The following is a 26,619-nucleotide window of genomic DNA, read 5'->3' as shown; positions in this document are numbered from 1 at the left end:
TCGGTTTCCTTTTTCTCTTGCTTTTATTTACTTTCCTTACATAAAGGTTTGTGCCCAAATTTATATCTTCTTTCAGCCTGGACCACTGCCTTCCACTTCTTATGTTCCCCCAGCTCCTTCCTCAGGTATTCTATTACTACTACTATTTAGCATTTCTATAGCGCTACAAGGCATACGCAGCATGCTTGAAATCCAGGACTGAATTTTGAGTGGCTGCCCCCAACTCCAGCTGTTATAGCAAACCAAACTGTTTGATGGTCACTACTGCCCAGGTGGGCACCCACTCGGACATTTGACACACTATCCCCATTTGTGAGCACCAGATCCAGTGTCGCTTCCTCTCTCGTGGGTTCCATCACCATTTGTCTGAGTAAAGCACTTTGAAAAGCATCCATGATCTTTCTACTTCTTTCCAATTCCACAAATGGAACTTTCCAATCCACATCTGGCAGAATGAAATCTCCCAGCAACAGCATCTCTCTTTTCTTTCCCAAATTATGGATATCTGTGACCAGATCTTTATCTAGTTCTTCCGATTGTGTTGTGAGGTCTGTAGACAACACCCATGTGGACAGATGTTCCATCATCTCTTTTTAAGGTGATCCATATCGCTTCTTCCTTTTCCCAACCTCCTGTCATTTCAGTCGATGCGATATCATTTTCTCACATACAGAGCTACTCCTCCACCTTTACGACCATCTCTATCCTTCCCTAAATAGATTATAGCCTGGTATGTTTGCATCCATTCGTGTGAATCATTGAGCCATGTCTCCGTGATTGCAACAACGTCTAAGTCTGCCTCTAACATCAGGCTTTGCAGGTCATGAACTTTGTTGCTTAGACTGCGAGCATTATCGTTTTCCATCTACATTCAGTGGCATTTTGTCTTCTGTTTAGACTTTCTGCTGTGTTAAGAAGTAATTTACTAAGATTGTTGTTTTCATTGCTTTCTTTTCTAGTGTTACATCTTGTCTTCATCGTTAGCTGGGGGTGATCACTTGAAATGACCTGACTCCATATGCCACCCCCGCCATCTAGTTTAAATGCCTGTAAGCATATTGTCTAAATTTCTACCCCAAGGACTTTTTTTTCCTGCCACAGTGAGATGCAGCCCATCATTACAATATAGCCTTTTGTTTTTCCATGTATTGCCCCATCCTCCTATGTACCTAAAACCTTCTTGTGACACCAGGCTTTGAGCCAGTTATTGAAATTTTCAGTACTTCACAATCTTTTCTCTCCCTTTCGAAAGGTAGGTAGTACTTCTGAAAAGCTAGTTTGTACCAAAAGATTTTTAACCCCTCCCCCGCTCCCGAAAGTGGGGTATTACTGGACAAGTCATTTGTTCCAGGTGGATAACAACATCAGTGTTTGTCTCCTTAGTTTCTTCTCCGATTATAGAGATTATTTGCTTGGTACTCCTGGTAGCTGAAGAGCCTGGAAAGCATTTCACTTTGCATGGCCCCTTGAACTGTGTTTCAAAGGTTAATGCCTCCTGATTATGAAATCCCCTAGTAACAACAGTTTCCTGGTATGAGTTTCAATATTGGTGCTATGGGGGTGAATTTTCTCTTTGGACACCTTCAATGCTTTTTCTTCCACCTTCACCGCTTTTTGTTCAGCCTCATTTCTATTTTCAGGGACATCACAGTGCTGTAATGGAGCAAAAGAATTCTGTAGGGGCAACACTTGTGAGGGCAGATGCATCTGTGCTACATAATGTAGTTTTCCTGAGCCTACTGTGAACCATCTATTCTTAGGAGGTTTTATCTTTTGAGGCAGTGGTGAGAAGTTGGTATGATTCTGTGCAGTCATATAAACTGCTTTAAGTGCATATGATTCTGTGCAGTCATAAACTGCTTTAAGTGCATCCAATTCCTGCTTTAATTTACTGAGCTCCTGTTTTAAACTAGCAAGCTGAAGACAGATAGGACAAGCCTTAAGTCTCCAGATGGTTTGCCTTGGAACTAAAGCACCACAATTATTACAGAGAATAAAAGTAATCTTGATTGGTTGAAATGGGTATGAACAGGGACTGCAAGTCCCAGTGAGTCTGAAAGGTGCTACATATAAAAAAAAAAAAGTTCTCTGGGTGGGGCCAGCAATGACAGTCTGATAAATTCAATTTTTATTCAACAGATTCCACTAGAATATAATTTTCCTTTAATAAATCTAAATATTCCCACTAATTACAGCAGTTTCATCAATGTAAAATGCAAATTTATAACCAGTTGGGAGACTAAGGCTGCTTTTTCTTTTGCCTAGGATTGGCAGAACCTGTCCACAAAGTTAAAATGCTACAGCAAGAGTTAGCAGGGTGTAGGACAAGAAGCAGTTAAAAAACCTATCCTCTCTACTATCAGAGCTAGGCAGGAAGGGAAATATTTTTGTTGCTGTTGTTGCTTTTGTCCTTTTTTTTGGTGGGGGGGGGGGCAGGGTTATAAGACAGAGAAGTGCACCACAATACAGATTCACAGGACAACTTAATTAAGCAATAACCAATAAATTTAAGAGAATAGATTCAAGAGAATAAGTCCAGGGACTACACACTCCAAAACACTATCTCTGCTGAACAGAGCTAGCATCAACTATAGAGCTGCACAGGATATGTCTATCCATCTGCCAAGATAAAGAGAATACTGAAGGAGAAGCTGCTGCATAGTATCCTATAAGGCACAGGTCTGTTCTCTCTACCTGCTAGTAGATGGACATAACCTGCAAGTCTCTGGATTCATCTGTGGAATGAAATGGAAGTTTTAGCTTCTCTTAAGGTAAGCAAAAGATCTTCGACTTGGAAAAAAAAAGACATCAGAGCGAAGGATTTAAGTTAAAAAGATTTAAGTTGGAGCACAGATTTCTGCTTTCTGTAAAATCACAGTTCTTTCTTTTAAGACAACTGAGATAGGTTTGATCATTCTTTGACCATGATGCTTTTCACTCACTTATTCTGTCTTTTTATGACTCATATGGATTACTGTATTATCATCTACTTAGGTATCTGTAAATCATTACTCACACACTTCAAACATTACAAAATATTGCTATTTGGCTTCTCTGTCTTCATAAATTTGATCACGTTACAACCGTTCAAGATCACCACTAGTTACCAATTTTTTATTGCATTAAATTTAAAACGTTACTAACTTCCGGTGGAGCTACCGGTCAAGATGGCCGTCGCACAGTAAGCTCCTGCGGGCGAAGATCGGGGATCCCACCAGAACGCGTGTTTCGCACCCAAAATACAGCAAATTGTTGTCCCTTGTCTCGGAAAGGACTCCCAATCCCGAACGAGCATCGCGAATCCCGATCCGTGCAGACGGCACGGTGTAATTCAACAATTCGCGCGCAGCCACAACACCCGTGCAGAACTACGACCAGCAAGAGCCGGGAGAGCGCCCTAAGAAGGAGACCAGTCACAGGCCCGTAGTTGGCAAGGACAGGAACACAGTTGGAAATCAAATTGGCGAGACCTAGAGCAGGAGACCTGAACAGACGATCCCGGGCAGATGGAGGGTGTGGCGGAAGGAGGGAGAGAGAACGGGACACAAAGAGCAGGGAGCAATGCAGCACACAAGTATAGCCTGAGAGTGGACAAGACTTTAATCACCGCATTTATTAAGTCCATCGGTCGCTTCACAAAAGAAGATGAACTCTTTAGTGCGGAGTGAAGCAATAGGAGTCTGTGAAGGGGCCTAAAAAAAAATGCAGAGCCTTTGAAACATGCGGAAGGAGGTCTGAGCTTTGGCAGTCCCTCAGAAGCAGATCTAAACAGCATTTAAACAGTACTCAACACAATCTACAGACAAACACTGTCCAATCCACCGAAGCAGATTGATCGCAGTAGGGGCAGAGACCATACTTGTTATCGGCAGACAAATTATACTCGCCCCAGAACTTTTGTATGGCTACCAGAAGCTCCAAGAAAGAGCTGGATAAGAATAAGAGCGGGGATTAAAAATGGCGGGGAAAACTTCTCCACCATCATCATCATCATCATCATCAGTGAGCTCTGTCTGGGCCTCAGAAATTGTGGCAGAGGTAAAAATGGCGGTGGAGGACACCATGAGCCACAAGCTCCAGCAAATTATTGATAAGCTTGATGGCATGGATCAAAAATTTACCACTTTTACTAATGAGCTCCAGGAGGTCCAGCAGCGACTGGGGGACGTGGAAAACTCCTCACAAGAGGCCTCAAAATCCATAGAGCATCTCCAAAAAACGGTTTCAACTTTAGAAGATAAAGTGGATGATTTGGAGAATCGTTCACGCAGAAATAATCTTCAGCTGGTAGGAATACCGGAATCAATACAGGAAGCAGAACTGAGAGGCGTTTTGGAGCCCTGGCTTGCTAAGATCTTACCCAATCAGAATACGACGGGGCCGCTGAAGATAGAAAGAGCACATCACCTAGGCCCAAGAAAGGAGACTAACACCCGCCCTAGAGTGGTTATTTTGCGACTGCTCAATTACCAACACAAGATGGATGTGTTAACGGCTCTACGGAAGGGGGAAACGCTGGAGATGGATGGACACAAGATACTGTGTTTTCAAGACTATTCTACTAAAGTCTCCCTCCAACGTAAACAATTTTCGCAAGTATGTGGGCGACTACACAAAATGCAGATAAGATTCAGTTTACTGTACCCGGCTAAACTCAGAATCTAGCATAATAGAACAGTAGATTTTGTGACACTGTAGAAGCGCTCAAGCACTGGTGGATCGATTATGAGGACAGGCCGCGAGCATCAAGAAATACATGAACAATCCCCTGGAAGGACAACTGTGAGATTGATGCCGTTGACGGAGGTGGAGCGGAAGAAGCCAGAAGGCTTGTAAATATAAGTGGTCGAGTTTAACAGTTTTGAAATTGTTACTGCTGTTAAGGTGGCTGTATGGTGAAGGGTGGGGAGAAGATGGAATCAAAAAGTGTCAATGTGGATGGGATCCCGGATCGGAGTCACAGAAGTAGTGCACCTAGGTGCCGCCAAGAGATGGGGAGGAGGGGTAGACAGGGGGATTGGGTGGGGGAGGGGGTACATGGGAGAGCAGGTATGTCATGGAGAAGGGAACACAGACAACATATTAGGAACAACACGAGGAGTGTATTTCTGTAGAACTGGGTTCAAACTATGGGTGGCGGGGTATAGGCTGGGATGCCCCCCATACCCACTCAGTGAAGGCAGCAAGGTCACATTTTTTGTGGTGCCTGACAATACGTGATGGCCCTTAAAGTGGTAACGTGGAATGTGGGGGTATTTCTTCGCCGATTAACGGCAGAAAATACTTCAAGCACTTCATAAACAGACATCAATTGCAATTACTTCAAGAAACGCATCTAACCGCCAAAGAGCATGAGAAACTATGTCGATGGTGGGTGGGTTCATATTATGAATCGCCAGCGCAGGCGAAAAAAGCAGGGGTTATAATTTTAATTAAGAAAGGGGTTCAAGTCATCACACATAAGACTATTGCGGATAAGGAGGGAAGATATGTATTGGCACATTAACAATAGAAGCGCCAACCAGTAGTTATATGTAATGTGTATGCTCCCAATACGTATAATAAGGCATTTTACAAAAAACTGTTATATCATTTAACAAGCTTTGAAGGAACCTCCCTGCTGATAGGAGGGGATTTCAACGAGTTGGAGACCCTAACTGGACAGATCTCAGGGGGGCAAAAAAAGGATCAGGGGGCAGAATCCAGAGGAATAGGTATGTTGAGTGAAGTTTTGGACCTGGTAGACGTGTGGCGCACTTGCATCCATTAGAGCGTGATTACACTCATTTGTCTCGTGCACATGCCACCATGTCGCGGATTGATTACATTTTATTTCTCGTTATTATTTACAAAAATTAGTGCAGCAGAAATAAGTCCCATTAAAATCTCAGATCATGCAATGGTGATGGCTTCATGGGAACCCTTCAGAGGGTAGTCCGGTTCAGTTCCAATGGAAATTTCCTACTCGGCTTTATAGAGATCCAGGAATTCCGGGAGTACATACTAAATATAAGCAGTTTCAAGATACCAAACCAGGCGCACATGGCAACTCCAATACTCTATTGGGATACGGCTAAGGCTGTACTTCGGGGTGAGATTATCGCTTACACAAGTCACCAGAAAAAGATGCGGGAGAGGGACATGCTCAGATTAGAAAAGGAAAGAACACGGACACGGCGTGAGTACGGGCGCCAACATAACGTTAAATTAAAAGCCAAGCTTCTAGACTGCAGCCAAACCCTAAAATGAGAGACTTCACCATAAGGCCCAACGGAATAATGCTTACTATAGATAATCAATTGTACAGATACGCCAATAAAAGCGGAAGGATGATGGCTAGGTTGGCAAATCCTAGGCAGGGCAATTATAAAATAAAACCCTGTATTCTTTAAATGGAACCTTAGAAACTAAAGATGTCCCTATTAATAGAATCATGCAAGAATATTATCAGAAGTTATATGCTATCCCAGATCCACCCCCGATGGACAGTGAGATGTATTGGCTGGACCAGAGCTTCCGCACTAGACACAAAAGCCTAAACATGCTAAATGCTCCCATAACGGCAGATGAGGTATCATGGCTATACAGCAAGGACCATTGGGGAAGGCCCGGGCCCAGATGGTTATAGAGGCGATTTTACAAAATACTGAGGGATGAAGTCGTGGTACCCCTGACTCAATGTTTAATGTCTAGTGCAGGAACAAGCAAATGCCCATTTCTTTACGAACAGCGCAGATTATAGTGCTCCCCAAACCAGGGGGGGGGATGCACAGAAACCTGACTCTATAGGCCATATCGTTACTTAATTTGAAGCCAAACTGTTTGCTAAAGTACGGCGAACCGTTTGTCTCAAATATTGCCAGATGTTATCGAAGATTCACAGGAGGATTGTGCAGGGCAGGACTATTACTAAAAATATGAGGAAGATATTGGTAACTTTGGAGGCGGTGGTCCACGCAGGCCATGCCATCGGTGTTAGTCAGCTTTGATGCCGAAAAGGCGTTTGATAGGGTGGGTTGGGATTTTTTATTTGGCGTTCTAGATGCGTATGGTATACGAGGGTTTTTTCAGGAGGCGATCCGTGCATTATACTATCTTCCACAAGCACAGGTATGGGTAAATGGTATATTGTCACCTCCCTTTCCTATACATAGGGGGACTAGGCAGGGATGCTCCCTATCGCCTTTATTGTTTGTATTAACACTAGACCCACTGATTAGAAACATACAACAGACGCCCGATGTACAAGGAGTCAGGATTGGAACAGAAATGTTTAAATTAGCAGCTTTCGCTGACGATTTGTTGGCACATCCTGAAACATCACTGACAGCTCTCTTAGAATGCATGACAGAGTTTGGTGACTTCTCTGGCTTTAAGCTAAACTTGGAGAAGTCTGAAGCTTTGCAGAGGGAGGGAAACCAAGTTGGAGTTTGGCGGGAACAGCTTCCGTTGAAATGGGCGGAGGAATCTTTCAGATATCTAGGAATAAGGCTTGCTATGGACACCACCACACTTTATAAAATCAATATAGAAAAGTTGTTACAGGACACCAACTGCTCTCTTGAGAGATGGAGCCATTTACCCATATCGCTAATGGGCAGAATCAACTTATTTAAAATGATCATACCTCCCGAGATGGCTCTATATTTTACAGGTGTTGCCAATACATATTCTTGGAAAAGATTTACGTAAACTGAACAGGATGAGTCGGAAATTTCTATGGGGGGGGGGGGGAGGAAGTCAAAATTACGATTTGAATATCTGTATGATGGATGGGCACAGGGAGGGTTGGGACTCCCTTGTATAAAACAATATAATCAGGCATGCCTTCTGAGACATCTTAGGGATTGGCTGCTCAATACACATCAACATACTCCACTTAGCTGAGAAAGTACACTATTTAGACCATGGCATTTGAACTTTCTCCTGCAGGCCAAAACAAAAAACTTGCCATTGGTCTGTAGGAAAAGCATACTGCTGCAGCCACTGCGACGCATTTGGCAATTCCTTATGCGATCCTGGGGACAAGATCCCAATATTAGTGATCAACTCCCATTGCGAGGGAATGGGGATTTTTCCCCGGGGTTAGAGAAAGGGATACTTGATAAATGGTCTGAATTGGGAATTACTTTGCTTGAACATTTGAGGAGTGAAGAGGGGGGACTGTATGGATTTCAGGACCTGCAGCAGAGGCTTTCAATTGCTAATAAAGATTATTACACATATAGATAACTGCATCATTATTGGTTCAGTCTAGACCAGGCAGCTCTGGACATGAGGTTAGGCCATAGGCTGCGTGAATTTTTGAGGGGGGATGCATATGGACAGGTATCGATATCGAGCTTACACAGAGCTTTAATGTCGCTCAGGCCTCCTCGTGCATACAAGAAGCTTAAAGACACATGGAGTAAAGATTTGGGATATGAGTTGAAGGGAATAAATTTTGCTAAATTGATCAAAGATATACCCAAACAAGTGGGTGGAGCGGAGTTGCAGGAGAGTCAATATAGGATTATCCATCGGTGATACATCACACAATCACAGGCAGCAAGGGCTGGTTGGATATCTGATGCCCAATGCCCTAAATGTCAGAGAGAGGAATACCTTTCTACATGCATTTTGGAGATATGACAGAATAAAATTATTTTGGAAAGCAGTACAGAAATACCTTGAAAAATTATCAGCGCAAGGGCTGCTCCCCTCCTGGAGAGGAGTACTTTTGAACAAAAGAAATGCATATGGGGTCTCAGATAAAACTTTGGAGTTACTTTTCTGTAAGGCATATGCAGTGGGGAAAAAATACATACTCAGGCATTGGATGCAGGAGGAACCACCAACCGTTTGGCTCTGGAGGAATAGGCTCCATGAGTTAATGCTCTGGAAGGCCAGGGCGGCCCAGGGTAACCCAAAGAGACGAAATAATTTTATTAATATATGGAACCCTTATCTGCAAAATATTTCTCATAAAGCAAGAAGTGCTGTACTAAACAACTTTAGCAAACCCTAACGTAAGGGGAACCCGGTAGACATATTAGTACTACTTGACATTTCTAAAGCGCTACTAGGGTTACGCAGCGCTGTACAATTTAACATAGGACAGTCCCTGCTCAAAGGAGCTTACAATCTAAAGGACAAATGTATAGTCAGTCAAATAGGGGCAGTCTACATGTCCTGAGAGGTATAAAGGTTAGGTGCCGAAAGCAACACTGAAGAGGTGGGCTTTGAGCAAGGATTTGAAGATGGGTAGGGAGGGGGCTTGGCGTAAGGGCTCAGGAAGTTGATTCCAAGCATAGGGTGAGGCGAGGCAGAATGAGCGGAGCCTGGAGTTGGCGGTGGTGGAGAAGGGTACTGAGAGGAGGGATTTGTCCTGTGAGCAGAGGTTACGGGCGGGAACGTAAGGGGAAATGAGGGTAGAGAGGTAATGAGGGGCTGCAGACTGAATGCATTTGTAGGTGAGAAGGAGAAGCTTGAACTGTATATACTCCTTGTACAAGTTAGTAAAGTTTGGTGACAGAATTTTGGAAGGAATAGAGACCATGACGTAAGAAGCTCACGGTATAGAGGTTATATTAGGGGGGGGGGGGGTAGAAGGGGAGAAAATGTTGTAAAAATTGATGATGCAGTTAAGATGTACATAAATGCATATGATGTGTCATTATGATTACAGAATGTTTGCCTTTCATAAAGCTGTTTCAAATGTTTGATCATCAATAAAAACTGTTTAAACATAAATTTAAAGCGTTACTACTGGGTTTTAAGGCTTTCCATCAAAGTACACCATCTTACTTGTTACTAATAACAATTCCCTATTCATTTGTGTGGGTCCTGCGTGCCATAAATGATCATGTGGTTTTGCCAGGACCACGTTTTGTGCAATTAGAAATGACTCGTCAGGGTGCATTTTTCTTTATATCCCTCATCTTTGGAATTCTTTACCTTTGTCATTACGCAGCGAACTTAACATTAAGAAATTTAAATCTTTGTTGAAAACCTGGCTATTTAAATCAGGCCTATACTGGTGAACGAGGGGGCACATAGAAGTGCTGGTGCCTGGGAGAGAGTAAATGGATGTTATTTGGTATACTGTGTTAATTTTATTAAGTTTCTTTATGAATATGTGTATTATCTTTCCTATAAATTTACTTAGGTCTTTTCCTCATTTTTATCTTATTTTGAATTTTGTTAACCACTTTGTTCTGTCTAGCAGTTTAAGGCAGTATATCAAGTCTCAAATAAACATACATTACCAGGAATCAAAAGAAGTTTGAAGAAGTTCCAGAAGGAAAAGTCTATAGTCTGCTATTGAGACAGACATAGGGAAGCCACTACTTGCCCTGGGATTGGTAGCAGGGAATGCTGCAACTATTTGGGTTTCATACAGGTACTTGTGACATGGATTAGACACTATTGGAAGCAGGATAGTGGGCTAAATGGACCATTGGTCTGACCCTGTATGGCTGTTCTTGTGTTCTAATTCTATAAAACTTTATATAAGCAGACTTGAAAAAGCCATTGCTGATCCCTGGAAATGAGCTTGAAACAGAACTGTTTTGGCATCTGCCATGTACTTGTGACCTACAGTGGAGATAGGATGCTGGACTTGATGGAGCTTAGACTTGGCATGGCTTACTTAGGAGCTATTAGTGTTTTGCACCAAATACCATATTTGCTGTTGGATGAATCCGGCAGCCTGCATCTTAATACCAACTTAAGTTATTTGAAGTTGCTAGAGTAAAGATAAACTTAAGATTTCATATTTAGCTTATTTAGGGGGCCTTTTACTAAAGCTTAGCTCGAGTTATCAGCAGCAAGGCCCATTTTATTCCAACTCGAGCTAAGCTTTAGTAAAAGACCCCCTTTTTAGTATTTTTTTACATTTATAAAATGATCTGCAAAACCACAACTTATCTACTGGTAAAGTTAGGGTTATTCATATGTTGAACAAGTCCTAATAAAACTTGTAACATGTTTTACCCAGTATTCTGCAGCTGGTACTGTGAAAGATGTAATATTAATCAATCCTCTTATTAGGGTCAACAGCTTATAAATTAAAAAATGTGTCTGGAGTGAGAAAGGGTGGGAAGAACAGCTTTTAATCTATATTCTCTTCTAGTTCATGAAAGAGTATGTACATCTATCTTTCAATTTCTTTACCTGAGTAATGATGGAAGACTTGATTGGTCGTATTTTGCTCCAGGCGCCACCTGGCTCCTGGGCCACCTCAGTGCTCAATGTTTTCTCAGGGAGTGGAGGAAAAGCATCCTTATAAGTTGGAGGGTCATTTTCATCTTCTGAGCTTATAACTGCAACTGGAGAATAAGGAGATTAATATTAATGTTTAAACATATCTTCCTCAGCCCGAGTCACTTTAGGAGCACCCACCACTCCCATTTCCAAAATGGTTCTCACTGTCAAACATAGAAAATGGCAGCAGATAAATTGTAAGCGCTGTAGAGCAGGGACTGTCTCTTCATGTTCAACTGTACAGCGCTGCATACGTCTAGTAGCACTATAGAAATGATAAATAGTGGTAGTAGTAGTAGAAGATAAAAACCGTATGGCCTATCCAGTCTGACTGGTAATACCATCTACTATCCCTTCCTCTTCTAGTGAAATAGACTTCAAGAAAGAATTGGACACGCAGATGAAGACCTGCATGGTATATCTAGCCTTCACAAAAGTCACGTTCATTATCACATCATAATTAAACCAACAAACTAAACAGTATTAAAATATTTTACTTCCTAAATTCAACTTTGTCACCCCCTCTCCCACTGAAATACAGGTGCAGTGTATCTCAATAGGGGGAAAAGACCACATAACCAGACACTCATATCAGTATACCATGGAGAACTGAATAGCAATGTACGCATTGAGTAACCCACTGGTACCTTCAGCTCCACTTACCTCTTTGGCAACCTACCAGTTGCTAAATCATCTAGGACAGTGGTTCTCAACCCAGTCTTCTGGACACACAATTTTTTTTACTCGTTTCAAAGACTAGTGGGACACTCGCGAAAGTTAAATGGAAATACTTTTAAAACAAATAGGAGGAAATATTTTTTCACTCACGAAAAGTTAAGCTCTGGAACTCTTTGCCGGAGGATGTGGTAATAGCGGTTAGCAAGTCTGGGTTTAAAAAAAGGGTTTAATAAAAAAAAAAAAAAAAAAGTCTGGACAAGTTTCTGGAGGAAGAGTCCATAGTCTGCTATTGAGTCAGACATGGGGAAGCAATTGCTTGCCCTGGGATTGGTACCATGGAGTGTTGCCATGATTTGGGTTTCTGCCAAGTACTTGTGACCTGGCTTGGCCACTGTTAGAAACAGAATACTGGGCTAGATGGACAATTGTTCTAAACCAGTATGGCTACTCTTACATTCTTATGCACATTCATTGTAGGTATCCTGAAGAGTGAGTTGGGAATCTCTGATCTAGGATCTCCCAAATCCTGCAGAAGGAGGAACTAGGTTACTGATAAATGCTGTAAGAACTGTCTTTTCCAGAGATACTGCCCAAAGAAATGTTGCCACTGCATCCAGCTGCTTGCTGCCTGGTGATCATACACATTACATGAAAACAGCAAAACAGACCACCCCCACCCCTCAACAACATGAGACCTGCTTGCAATACTTCCCACCACTGATCTGGGCATGGCCCCCTCCTTCCTCAGGCGGTCCCAAACCATATTTAACCTATGAATTGGGGGGACCCATGAATTGGAAGGAGGTGGCTGAGCCTGAGAATTCCTGTTCCCAGCTAGGCTTACCTTTCTTCACGGCCCACTAAACATCTAAAGAATCTAAGCTTTGCAACTGGAAACTGTGAAGTTTTCTATAATCTTATCAATGCTAATATATGCTAATAGATATTGCAAGCACCAGAACATCCTGACTTTTCCTTTCTTCCCTTTATATACTTTGTGGGTTATTCATTCATTAATACTTTGGAGGGAAGGAGATACAGTGCCCAAAACTATTACTCCCCTTAAACCTAAGCACAGGACTGTCAACTAGCCAGCTGGGCAAGGGTTCCAAGTGAGAAGCTAAATAACAATTCACTCAGAAGCTAGGAAAAGGGTGGCTGCAGGAATCTAGCTTTCCAATACCTACAGGGTCCTTATTCCACTCTCCCCACCCATCTCCCCAAAACAATATAAAGCAGGCCACAATATCTAGTCTCACTCAAACAAGCCTTGCTAGCAAGGCTGAATGGACTAACTAAGCAAATAGAGTTGTGCTATTTTCCTCTCCAAAATAAACTTAACCATGGCTTCCCAGTAAGGGGCATAACTCAAGGCTTCCTCTAGCTCCCCTCCCCCCCTCTTCTCCAAAATGGCAAGTAACCACTACTGGCATGAAAGCCTGACTACAGTAGGAACCACAGCTAAGTACCAGCAAGCCCCTTCCAGCACCAAACGGGAGCAGAAGACAACTTTATGTCCGATTGTTGGCACCCATGTCTCCCCTCCTCAGAGGTACGTGTCTAGGAGAATCCACCTGAGGCAGAGAAGTTGAACGCCCTAAGGAAAATCACAGAAGCGTGAAGAGAAGAAGTGGGAGGCTGACCACGGATACCAAAGACTGGAGAAATGAAACTTCTATTCAACCGTTTGATAAAAAAGACTCGACACAAACGTTGTGTTTCGGCCGCTAGGCCTGCATCAGGAGTCTACAAAAGGAATAGCGAAGATACATACCTGTAGCAGGTATTCTCAAAGGACAGCAGGCCGATTGTTCTCACATGTAGGTCGGCATCCACGGTGGCCCAGGAAACGGCAAATTTTTCTACAGCAAAATTTTAAAAGTTTTGCGAGAGCCTTCTGGCACGCGAACCGCGAATGCGCAGACAACCTCCCGCTCGTTGCGTGAGTGTTCCAGCTCAGTTTAATCAAAAAGCAAATAAAACAAAACTCCAAAGGGGAGGTGGGCGGGTTTGTGAGAGCAATCAGCCTGCTGTCCTCAGAGAATACCTGCTACAGGAATGTATCTTCTCTTTCTCCGAGGCTGAATGTTTTCACATATGGGGTATCCCTAGCAACCAGGCTCACTCAAAACAATGAGCATTGGTCAATTGGGTCTCGAAATGGCGAGGACATAACAGAGATTGACCTGAAACCATAAACAACTAACTGAGTGCAGCCTGGAACAAAACAAAAATGGGTCTAGGGGATGCAGTTGGATTCTAAACCCCGAACAGATTCTGCAGCACCAACTGCCCAAACCGACTGTCGCGTCGGGTATCCTGTTGAAGGCAGTAGTGAGATGTGAATGTGTGGACTGATGACCATGTTGCAGACAGCCCAGCTTGGGCATAAGTGAAGGAAATGCAACCTGCTAGCCAACTAGAGATTGTGCGTTTTTTCCAATGGTGACTCCCCTCCTGTCGGGATTAAAAGAAGTGGGCGGACTGTCTAAAGGGCTTTGTCCACTCCATGTAAAAGGCCAATGCTCGATGACTTCCGGTGGAGGCATGGAGCAGTGAGGATGTGAAGAATGACTGCTCCGAGGCGCCAGAAGGAATCTGCACTCGTACCACCCCAAATCAGCTTAATCCATAAACCGGAGCAAGCGGGGAAGATCCGCGATAACGTTGACAGCCAGCAGGAATAGAGGCGGAGTGGATGGCGGCAAAATTACATCGGCAAGACACAAACGGGAAAACCCGCGCCGCGGATAACAAAATGGCGGACATGGCCGCACCGGCATCGCCAACTCGTTGTGGGCAGCGAAAATCACCGAAGACGTGAAGGCGGCAGTCGAACAAGCAGTGGGAGTAAAATTGCAGCTCATCCTGGAGAAACTAGAGGGGCTGATGGAGAGGCACACACAGCTGTTCACCGAGCTACAAACGGTGCAACAGCGTGTGGGGCAGGCAGAGGACGACATAGCAAAGGTCTCAGAAGAGCAGCCACGAATCAAGGCGCACCTCGCGGAGGTGGAGGCGAAGCTTGAGGACCTCGAGAATCACTCGAGGAGGAACAATCTGAGGTTAGTGGGGCTCCCAGAAATCCTACCTGAGAGGTCTTTATGCACTTTTCTGGAGAAATGGCTGCCGGAAACCCTCAGTAACGTGGAGCTGGGGCTGCAGCTGAAAGTTGAAAGAGCACATAGATTGGGCCAGAGAAGGAAGGATGCAAGCCACCCCTGAGTGGTAATATTTAAGATATTGAACTATGCCCACAAAACACTTATCCTTCAGGAGCTCCGCAATGGAAAACACCTGGATTACAAGGGGAAAAAGATTCTTTGTTTCCAGGACTATTCCACAACAGTGTCGGCAGCACGAAAAAGTTTTGCCCCCTTGTGTACTAAGTTATTCGGGCTCAAGTATAGATTCAGCCTCTTGTATCCGGCTAAACTCAAACTGATGGAAAATGGACAAGCAGTTTATTTTGAGAAAGTGGACGAGGCAACGTCTTATGTCGAGCGAATGATAGCAACGGGACATGAAGGCTGAGGAACCGAAGGAGTCAAGTAAAGAAGAGGCAAGCATATTTGAGAACTGCTAGAGGACAATGAGACCATAACACAGAGATATTGATCTACAGCTCATGGAGCCAGCATTCTTTATCATTACAGAGAAAGGAGAGTTGGCAGCCTGCAAGGTTTAGAAGTTGAAGTTTCAAAGTTGGTAATTTTCGTTGTTTGGGTTCTGAGACATGGAAATACTGGGGCCGTTGCCTACCAAACAAAAACTAGCACAGAGAGTGGATGGTTTGGCTGTTGGTCCGAGGAGATCAGAGTGTGACCAAGGCAGACATGAACAATATAGACATATTCGTTGGACTTGTCTAAGAAACAAGAAGTTGGGTGAGCAAAGGGTTCTAGGGTTTTTTGAAGGGTGGGGATAGACATAAATCTAAGAGGCGCCTTAGCCTTGGAAACAGGAAGTTATGCCACTGGGCAAAAGATGGCAGGAAGTGGGGGTAGAAGGAGGGGTGGTAGGGTGGGGGGAGTGGAGGGGGGAATTCCTGTATGTATGGGGTCGCAGAGAGGAATTTGGGGGAGGACCTAGGGGTGACCCAAAGGAGAGTGAAGGAAGAACCATTAGGGACTGAGAGGGTGAAGGCTGGGACACTCTCTCTGTACATAAGCAAAAAGAGTGCAAAAAAAGTGTTGCAAATAAGACACAGAACAGAGAGAGGTGTGACATGACAACATTGCAGTGTATAACATGGAATGTGGGGGGCATTCACACTCCGATTAAGAGACAAAAAATTTTAAAAATGTTGGATGATAAAGTGTCAATTGCATTTTTGCAGGAAACGCATCTCACAAGGGAAGAACATGAGAAGTTGAAAACATGGTGGGTGGGGGAATTATATGATGCACCAGCAGTGGAGAAAAAGGGAGGAGTGGTGATCCTGATAAGAAAAAACCTAAATGTAGAAGTCAAGAAGGTGGTGGCTGACAGAGGGGGGAGGTATGTCCTGGCCTCAGTGGTTGTGGAGAGACAGCCACTCCTGCTATGTAAACCTATATGCCCCCAATTCCTATGATAAGAATTTTGTTAATCAAATCACGCGCAAAATCCATACATTAGGTGATATACCACTGGTGATGGGAGGAGATCTGAATGACATGCTAGAACCGGCATGGGATAGGTCGCAGCCCACCGGGAAAGATCTGGCTAGAAGGGAGAGAGGTAACACTAGGATTTATGACATGTTGGAGCTGGTCGATGTGTGGAGAATATTACATCCGACAGAAAGAGATTACACACATCTTTCTAGAGCCTACCAAACAATGTCTAGAATTGATTATATATGGATCTCAAGAGAGTTACTTACAAATGTGGAGGAGGCACAGATAGGCCCCATAGCGATTTCTGATCACGCTTGGGTGAGAGTACAGATTAGAGTAGGAGAGGAGAGACCTCAGTTGGGAGCATGGCGTTTTCCTGCCTACCTCTATCGAGATGCCCAATTCTTGCCTTACCTGGTGGAGAAGAGGAAGGATTATAGCAGTAATAACGAGCAGCATAGGACAGATCCAGTGCTCTTTTGGGAGATGGCGAAAGCCGTACTTAGGGGAGATGTAATATCTTATCTGGCTTTTTTAAAACGGGCCAGAAATAGGGAGGTGGCGCAGTTAGAGAGACAGGTAGTGGCATTACGGAAGAAGTATGGGATACAGCATGAAGGGGGAATTAAAGACAATTGTTGGAGGCACAGCAGGCTCTAAATGAACTATTGCAAGAGAAGACACAAAAAGCGAACATATATTACAAGTATCAGTTATATAGGTTTGCTAACAAAAGTGGAAAATTTTTAGCCCGGATTGCTCATAAGCGGCTTAGTGTCAAAAATAATACTTAACAATGGAAGATAGCACAGGAACACGGGTGACTAATGATGAGGGTATAATCAAAGTATTGGGGGAGTTTTTTGGGCATTTATATGAAAAACAGGAGGATCTAGTGAGACCCAGCGAGACTTACCTCCATAGTGTAGACCTGCCACAGGTCACAGAAGATGATATAGAGGTGCTAAATGCTCCTATTACAGAGGAGGAGGTAGAACTAGTAATTAAATGGAGTAAATTGGGGAAAGCACCAGGGCCGGATGGCCTGAGGAATGAATTTTACAAGCTACTAAACAGTGAGATAAAACACTGCAGCCAGTAAAGGACTTAACGACACTATACAAAAAGGGACAGCTGCCCAGACATCTCAATAGAGCACAAATTAGCGTGCTGCCGAAACCAGGTAAACCAGCTGACAAACCAGACTCGTATAGGCCGATATCGCTGCTGAATGCTGAATTAAAATTTTTAGCAAAGATACTGGCAAATCGGCTAGCAAGGTTTTTACCATCCTTAATAATAGATTCACAAGTGGGATTTACATGTGGGAGGGTAATAGCCAAGAATATGCGAAGGATATGGGTCGCTAATCAACTAATACTGATATGAAACCCAAACTAATATGCCTAATCACTTACTACCTTTCCTTAACCCTCCACGCACCCACAAACCTTGACATAGGCAATACCAACTTTACAATTATCAAACCACCCACACAATACATACACAACATGCCTAACCAAAAAACTAAACAATGGCACGAGAAACCTACCACCCATGGACAAGGCCAACAGAAAGGAACAAAAAGATATAAACTCACTCAGCAAGAAGACAGACAGCTGATAAAAATTACCACCACCTCAAACTTAACGGAACACCACCAAAAGATACAAGTAGGATACATCAATACCAGATCGGCAGTCAGCAAAGCAGAGACTCTGACCGACTGGATTACAAATGACAATCTCGACTGGATTACAAATGACAATCTCGACCTCCTACTCACTAACGAAACCTGGATACATGATCCCAAAGATCCAATTATTCTAGATCTCTGTCCTCCAGGTTACAAAATTACTCACTGGACAAGAGAAGGAAAGAGGAGGAGGAATAGCAATAATCTATAAATCTCAATTCACAGTTACAACAATAGCAGAATCTATGCTTCCCCAACTTGAAATAGCCTCAGTCAGAATTAATCACCCCAACTTAGGTGACCATTTGAACCTAATCCTATTCTACAGACCCCCGGGTAATTGGCAAGATTCACAATTGCACTTCCTGGACTTCATATCGAATACTTGTGTGTCCGCCCAAAACCTGCTTATAGCGGGAGACATCAACCTTCACCTTGAAGACACTAATTCAAACAATGTACGTGAATGCAAAGACTTCCTCCAACTATGGGAGCTACACTGGCCAAATACACAACCCACACATAAAAAAGGACACACACTAGACATCATCACTCACAAATTCTCATCAGAATCAAACTTCATACTAATTGATACAAAATGGACGCCCAAACCATGGTCTGACCACTACAGTGCAAACCTTTCCCTTCACTGGAGAACAAAAAAGATACAACAAAAGCAAAAACAACAAACTTACACTACGAGAGGCAAAATAGACCCACTAATATTTTGGCAACAACTATACACCGATGAATGGACAATACCCACTGATTCACCCCAATTCCTCCAAGAATGGGATAACAGATGCAGAACAGTATTAGACAACATAGCACCACTTCAAACCAGAATCTCACATAGAAAGAACTCAATCCCATGGTTCAATGAAGAACTAAAAGAACTAAAAACACAGCTCAGAAGACTAGAAAAGAATATGGAACAAGAAAGACGAAAACGCACTCAAAGACTGGAAACAACTACAAAGGAAATATAAATATACTATCAGACAAACTAAAAGGAGGTATTACAAAACCAAAATAGGGCCCAACTATAAGGACACACACAAACTATTTACACTCGTAAATCACCTCCTAAATACTACTACGGTCACCTCTAATAACACAGACATCCCATCAGCAACTAACCTTAAAACTACTTCAGGGAAAAAATCATAAAGCTTCGACTCATGATACCCACCAAATAAAACAAATTACACAAATATCCTTGAATGTCTAGATCCAAAACCAGGGGAATACCCAGCAGATCGATCATGGACCAACTTCGACACACTTTCATCAAATGAAATCTCACATTGGTTTGGAAAATACGCCAAATCACAATGTAAACTAGACATTTGCCCTAGCAGGATTTCGATCAAATCACAGCACCGAAACTGTTCTAGTGTCTGTAATGAACTCATTTAAACAAGCAATTGCAATGGGCAACAACATACTCCTCTTACAATTTGATATGTCCAGCGCTTTTGATATGGTAGACCATGAAATACTATTACATATACTAGAATACTTCGGAATAGGAGGCACAGTTCTCGAATGGTTCAAAGGATTCCTGACCACAAGATCGTACCAAGTAACAATGAGCGCGGACAGATCACCCCCATGGACACCTGAATGCGGAGTACCCCAAGGATCCCCCCCTCTCACCAACTTTATTCAACTTGATGATACCTTTGGCTAAATTACTAGCAAATCAAAAACTCAACCCCTACATATATGCAGATGACGTCACGATTTCTATCCAGTTCAGATCTGCACACTGGTTCACAAAATCGTCCACGCAGATGCCCCAACTTACATGTTGAACCTTGTGGACCTACCTCCCAGAAACGCCACAAAATCATCCCGAAAATTTCTCGACCTGCACTTCCACAGCTGCAAAGGACTAAAATACAAGCTGATGCATGATACCACCTTCTCGTACTTGGGCACAAAGTTGTGGAACGCATTACCTAGAAACCTGAAAACAATCAACGAAACAACTATCTTTCGTAAATCCCTCAAGACATATCTCTTCAACAAAGCATACAATGAAAACCTAGAACCTTACTAATCCACTGCTGAAAACCTACTGATCACTATACCTAATAAACGCCTCCCTTCTACTCTCTCCTTCTCCCTTAACTAACCTCTGTACTACAATAATTGTACCTGACATCCAAGAATAATTGTGTTACAAAACTACGTAAGCCACTTTGAGCCTGCAAATAGGTGGGAAAAGGTGGGATATAAATGCAATAAATAATAATAATAAAATAAGACAAGATCGGAGCCCAGCCTTGCTTATAAGCTTTGACGCCGAAAAGGCGTTCGATAGAGTAGACTGGAATTAGTTATTTACAGTATTAAAGGACTATGGGATCACAGGTTTATATGCGAGGGCAGTTAGAACCTTATACACAGACCCACAGGCCCAGATATATGCCAATAGCTTAAGATCTGAATGGTTTTCGATAAGGAGAGGCACGAGGCAAGGGTGTCCATTATCGCCACTGCTTTTTATCTTGGCATTGGATCCCCTCCTCAAAGAAATTCAACATAATATAGACATTCGGGGAGTTAGGATACGAGAACATAGCTTTAAAACAGCAGCCTTTGCAGATGACCTGTTGGTATTAATCACTGATCCAAAGCAATCTCTACCACACCTTATGGAAAGCTTAGAGGAGTATGGGGACTTCTCAGGATTCCAGTTGAATCTCCTGAAATCAGAAGCCTTAGCAAGTAATATAGGGCTTGAAGGGGAGTGGGGAGATCAGTTCCCTATAAGGTGGCAAGAGGCTCCTTCCGGTACCTAGGAATACAACTCCCAATGGATACCAGACAAATCTATGACCTGAAAATCACTAAGTTGCTCCAGGATACCCAAAAACAATTGTCCCGTTGGTCAGGGCTACCTGTATCCTTTATGGGACGGATACAACTATTCCGAATGATAGTTTTCCCGCGTTGGCTTTATGCTATGCAGGCCCTGCCGGTACGCTTGGGAAGGCGGGAACTGGCGACACTACGAAGAATTTATTTTTATTTTATTTTTTGTTACATTTGTACCCCGCGCTTTCCCACTCATAGCAGGCTCAATGCGGCTTACATGGGGCAATGGAGGGTTAAGTGACTTGCCCAGAGTCACAAGGAGCAGCCTGTGCCTGAAGTGGGAATCGAACTCAGTTCCTCATTTCCCCAGGACCAAAGTCCACCACCCTAACCACTAGGCCACTCCTGTTTTGTTGGGCTGGAAAAAAACCTAAACTGAAGTGGCACTATTTAATAGGTAACTGGAGAAAGGGGGATTAGGAATACCAGACATGAGGACATACAATCAGGCGTTTCTCTTGAGGCATTTGAGGGATTGGCTCCTAGATACATCTACCTATACGGATGTGGGCTTAGAGAGGGCATATTTCTATCCCTGGCACCTGAATTATTTAATCCATGTTAAGAGAAAAGGACAAATGCCTGAAAAAAGAGATAGCATGTTGTTGGAACCGCTGTGGCACATGTGGAGGGAACTGGCACAAAGGTGGGGGCATGACCCAGCGGCTAGTAGATTCATTCCACTTGCTGGGAATAACGATTTTACCCCGGGCAGTGATAGTGCAGTGTTTCGCAAACTACACAACCAGGGAGTGGAGCTGCTGGGCAGTTTTCTCAAGGAAGATGGCACTTGAATTTCCATAGCGGATTTTCAACACAAAAGTTCAGGGGGGCCGTCGGGGATTTTGACATACCACCAACTTTCTCATTATGTACATAGTCTTCCAATTGAAGGGTTGACCCTTAGATCTGAGAACAAGCTGAGGGAGTTTCTGGAGGGAGATGCGTTAGGACAGGTCTCAACTTCTTGGTTCTTTAGAGAGCTGGAGAAAGGGCAGCCGGAAAGGCGGGTGACTGAGTTGGCCCTAAAGTGGGGTACCGAAATACATAGGCCCATCTCTGAACAGCACTTACAGCAATCGTTGAGGGGAATACAGAAGGTGATTCATAGTGCAGAGCTACAAGAATGCCAATACAGAATACTACACAGGGCTTACCTCTCTCCCAGAAGAGCGTTCCATGCACAGGTGATAGCGACTGATAACTGTCTAAAATGCGGACAGGGAGGTGCTAATCTCGTACACTGCCTATGGCAATGTAGGTTCATTAAGGCCTTTTGGTGGAGAATAGGCAAATTTGTGAGAGAGATATCTAAGTCTCAGGCTCTTATCACATTTGATAGAATGCTGCTAAGCACACCTGAACAGTGGGGTGTAGGGACTCAGGGGGAACGGCTGTTATTGAGCAAATCTTGTATAGTAGGGAAAAAATGTATAATGAATCATTGGGTAATGGATACATCTCCTTCCTACTGGTATTGGAGGAATAAAATGCACCAACTAATGTTATGGGAGGCAAGAGGAGGCAAGAGGGGCGCGATTGACGCCAAAAAGGCAAGCGAGATTCTTGACTGTTTGGGGACAATAGATAAAAGTGATTTCACCGAGAGCAAGAAGCCAAGTTCTGAATGGGTTGCCATGGGGTAATGGAGGAGATAGGCTGAATTAAGGCCAAACCATGCTAACAGGATGGGGGGAGGGGTAAAATAATAATTAATGATACATCATGCTATGTTATTATTGTCATGTTGAATGTTTTGGCATTTGAAATGTTGCCTCTAGTGACTATAAGTTGTATTATATTGTAGTATCATTAATACAAACTGATGAAACATAAAAAGGCCAATGCTCTCCTGCAGTCCAAGGTGTGCAAACTGCTTTTGCCAGGGTGGGTATGAGGACGGGGAAAGAAAGATGGCAAGACAATTGACTGGTTCTGATGGAACTCCGACACCACCTTTGGCAGGAACTTAGGGTGCGTGCGGAGGACTACTCTGTTATGATGGAACTTGATATAAGGTGCATGCACTACCAAGGCTTGAAGCTCACTGACCCTACAAGCTGAAATAACCGCCACGAAGAAAACGACCTTCCAGGTCAAGTACTTCAGATGGAAGGAATTCAGTGGCTCAAAAAGAGCTTTCATCAGCTTGGAGAGAACAATGTTGAGAGCCCATGACAATGGTGGCGGTTTGACAGGGGGCTTTGAGAAAAGCAAACCTCTCAAAAAGCGAACAACTAAAGGCTGTGCAGAGATAGGCTTACCCTCTACACGGCGATGATAAGCACTAATCACACTAAGGTGAACTCTTACGGAGTTGGTCTTGAAACCAGACTGACAAGTGCAGAAGGTATTCAAGCAGGGTCTGTGTAGGACAAGAAACAGGATCTAGGGCATTGCTGTCACACCAGATGGCAAACCTCCTCCATTTAAAAGAGAGAGTTACCTCTTCGTGGAATCTTTCCTGGAAGAAAGCAAGACTAGAGAGGCGAATTCTAAGGTCTCAACATCCAGGCCGTGAGAGCCAGAGACAGGAGGTTGGGATGTAGAAGCGACCCCTCATTCTGAGTGATGAGGGTTGAAAAACAGTCCCATCTCCACGGTTCATCGGAGGACAACTCCAGAAAAAGAGGGAACCAAACCTGACACAGCCAGAAGGGTGCAATCAGGATCATGGTTCTGCAGTCTTGCTTAAGTTTCAGCAAAGTCTTCCCTATGGGAGGATACACATTGAGAAGGCCTGTCCCCCAAATGTAGGAGAAAGGCATCTGACGCGAGCCTGAAGCCTGGAACACAACTCAGGGACCTTGTGATTGATTTGGGTGGCAAAAAGATCCACCGAGGGGGTGCCCCACGCTCGGAAGATCTTGCGGACTATGTCCATGTTCAGTGACCACTCGTGAGGCTGCATTATCCTGCTCAACCTGTCAGGCAAACTGTTTACGCCTGCCAGATAAGTGGCTTGGAAAAACATGCCGTGACGGCGAGCCCAAAGCCACATCTGGACAGCTTCCTGACACAGAGGACGAGATCCGGTGCCCCCCTGCTTGTTGGTGTAAAACATGGCAACCTGATTGTCTGTCTGAATTAAGATTACTTGGTTGGACATCCGATCTCTGAACGCCTTTAGTGTTCCAGATCGCTCTTAATTCCAGGAGGTTGATCTGCAGTCCTTTTTCCCCTGAAAGGAACAGGCACCCTGAGTGTGGAGCTCATCTATATGAGCTCCCCACTCCAGAAAAGATGCATCTGTCGTCAGCACTCTTCGTGGCTGAAGAACTTGGAATGGTCGTCCCATGGTCAAATCGGAACGAATCGTCCACCGCTGAAGAGAATTCCGAAAGCCAGTGGACAGTTGGATTACCTCCTCTAGATACCCCACAGCTTGAAACCACTAGGAAGCTAGGGTCCATTGAGCTGATCACATATGTAGACGTGCCATGGGCATGACATGAACTGTGGAGGCCATGTGACTCAGAAGTCTCAACATCTGTCAAGCCGTGATCTGCTGAGACGCTCGAACCATGGACACTGTGGACAGAAGGTTGTCCGTCCTTGTCTCAGGAAGATAAGCTCAAGCTGACAGTGTTCAACAGAGCTCCAAAGAATTCCAAATTTTGGACTGGGGTGAGATGGGACTTGGGATAATTTACGACGAACCCCAGTAGCTCTAGCACCACAATAGCCATTTGCATGAACTCCAGAGCACCCTCCTTCAAGGTGCACCTCACCAGCCAATAGTCGAGATAAGGAAGCATGCACTACCAGTCTGTGTAGCGACGCTGCGACTACAGCTAGGCATTTGGAAAACACTCTGGGCGCAGACGCCAGGCCAAAAGCCAGTACACGGTACTGAAAGTGCTGTGCTCCCACCCGAAATCAAAGATACTTCCTGTGAGCTGGAAGTATCGAGATGCGAGTGTAAGCATCCTTTAAGTCCAGAGAGCATAGCCAATCGTTTTCCTGAATCATGGGAAGAAGGGTGCCTAGGGAAACATCCTGAACTTTTCTGACAAGAAATTTGTTCAGGGCCATTAGGTCTAGGATGGGACACATCCCCCCTGTTTTCTTTTGCACAAGGAAGTACCTGGAATAGAATCCCAGCCCTTCTTCCCCTGGTGGAACGGGTTCGACTGCTGGGGTGGTGGTAAATGGAATTCGCTCGGAGGAGGGAAAGGTGAGTAGTGGTGTGCCTCAGGGATCGGTGCTGGGACCGATTCTGTTCAATATATTTGTGAGTGACATTGCCGAAGGGTTAGAAGGTAAAGTTTGCCTATTTGCGGATGATACTAAGATCTGCAACAGAGTGGACACCCGGGAGGGAGTGGAAAACATGAAAAAGGATCTGAGGAAGCTAGAAGAATGGTCTACGGTTTGGCAATTAAAATTCAATGCGAAGAAATGCAAAGTGATGCACTTATGGAATAGAAACCCTCGGGAGATTTATGTGTTAGGCGGGGAGAATCTGTTAGGTACGGACGGGGAGAAGGATCTTGGGGTGATAGTATCTGAGGATCTGAAGGCGATGGAAACAGTGTGACAAGGCGGTGGCCATAGCTAGAAGGTTGTTAGGCTGTATAGAGAGAGGTGTGACCAGCAGAAGAAAGGAGGTGTTGATGCCCCTGTATAAGTCGTTGGTGAGGCCCCACCTAGAGTATTGTGTTCAGTTTTGGAGGCCGTACCTTGCGAAGGATGTAAAAAGAATTGAAGCGGTGCAAAGAAAAGCTACGAGAATGGTAAGGGATTTGCGTTACAAGACATACGAGGAGAGACTTGATGACCTGAACATGTATACTCTGGAAGAAAGGAGAAACTGGGGTGATATGATACAGACGTTCAAATATTTGAAAAGTATTAATCCGCAAACGAACCTTTTCCGGAGGTGCGAAGGCAGTAGAACGAGAGGACATGAAATGAGATTGAAGGGGGGCAGACTCAAGAAAAATGTCAGGAAGTATTTTTTTCACGGAGAGAGTAGTGGATGCTTGGAATGCCCTCCCGCGGGAGGTGGTGGAAATGAAAACAGTAACAGAATTCAAGCACGCGTGGGATAAACATAAAGGAATCCTATTCAGAAGGAATGGATCCTAAGGAGCTTAGCCGAGATTGGGTGGCAGAGCCAGCCGGTGGTGGGAGGCGAGGATAGTACTGGGCAGACTTATACGGTCTGTGCCAGAGCCAGTGGTGGGAGGCGGGGCTGGTGGTTGGGAGGCGGGGATAGTGCTGGAAAGACTTATACAGTCTGTGCCCTGAAGAGGACAGGTACAAATCAAAGTAGGGTATACACAAAAAGTAGCACATACAGTGGTGGAAATAAGTATTTGATCCCTTGCTGATTTTGTAAGTTTGCCCACTGACAAAGACATGAGCAGCCCATAATTGAAGGGTAGGTTATTGGTAACAGTGAGAGACAGCACATCACAAATTAAATCCGGAAAATCACATTGTGGAAAGTATATGAATTTATTTGCATTCTGCAGAGGGAAATAAGTATTTGATCCCCACCAACCAGTA

General features: G+C 44.0%; 1 protein-coding gene across 1 annotated transcript in view; it reads right to left on the bottom strand.

The window, feature by feature from the left end:
* HDLBP (high density lipoprotein binding protein) overlaps positions 1–26,619 on the bottom strand; it is a gene marked incomplete in the record, with an annotated part of 521,467 nt that overhangs the window by 353,273 nt on the left and 141,575 nt on the right. Inside the window, 1 exon segment of the mRNA XM_030216982.1 lies at positions 11,155–11,309. Within this exon segment, the coding sequence (XP_030072842.1) occupies positions 11,155–11,309 (155 nt within the window).

The sequence above is a fragment of the Microcaecilia unicolor genome, chromosome 10 (genome assembly GCF_901765095.1).
Source record: "Microcaecilia unicolor chromosome 10, aMicUni1.1, whole genome shotgun sequence".
Classification (NCBI taxonomy): Eukaryota; Metazoa; Chordata; class Amphibia; order Gymnophiona; family Siphonopidae; genus Microcaecilia; species Microcaecilia unicolor.
This window is presented reverse-complemented; position numbering and strand designations above follow the sequence as displayed.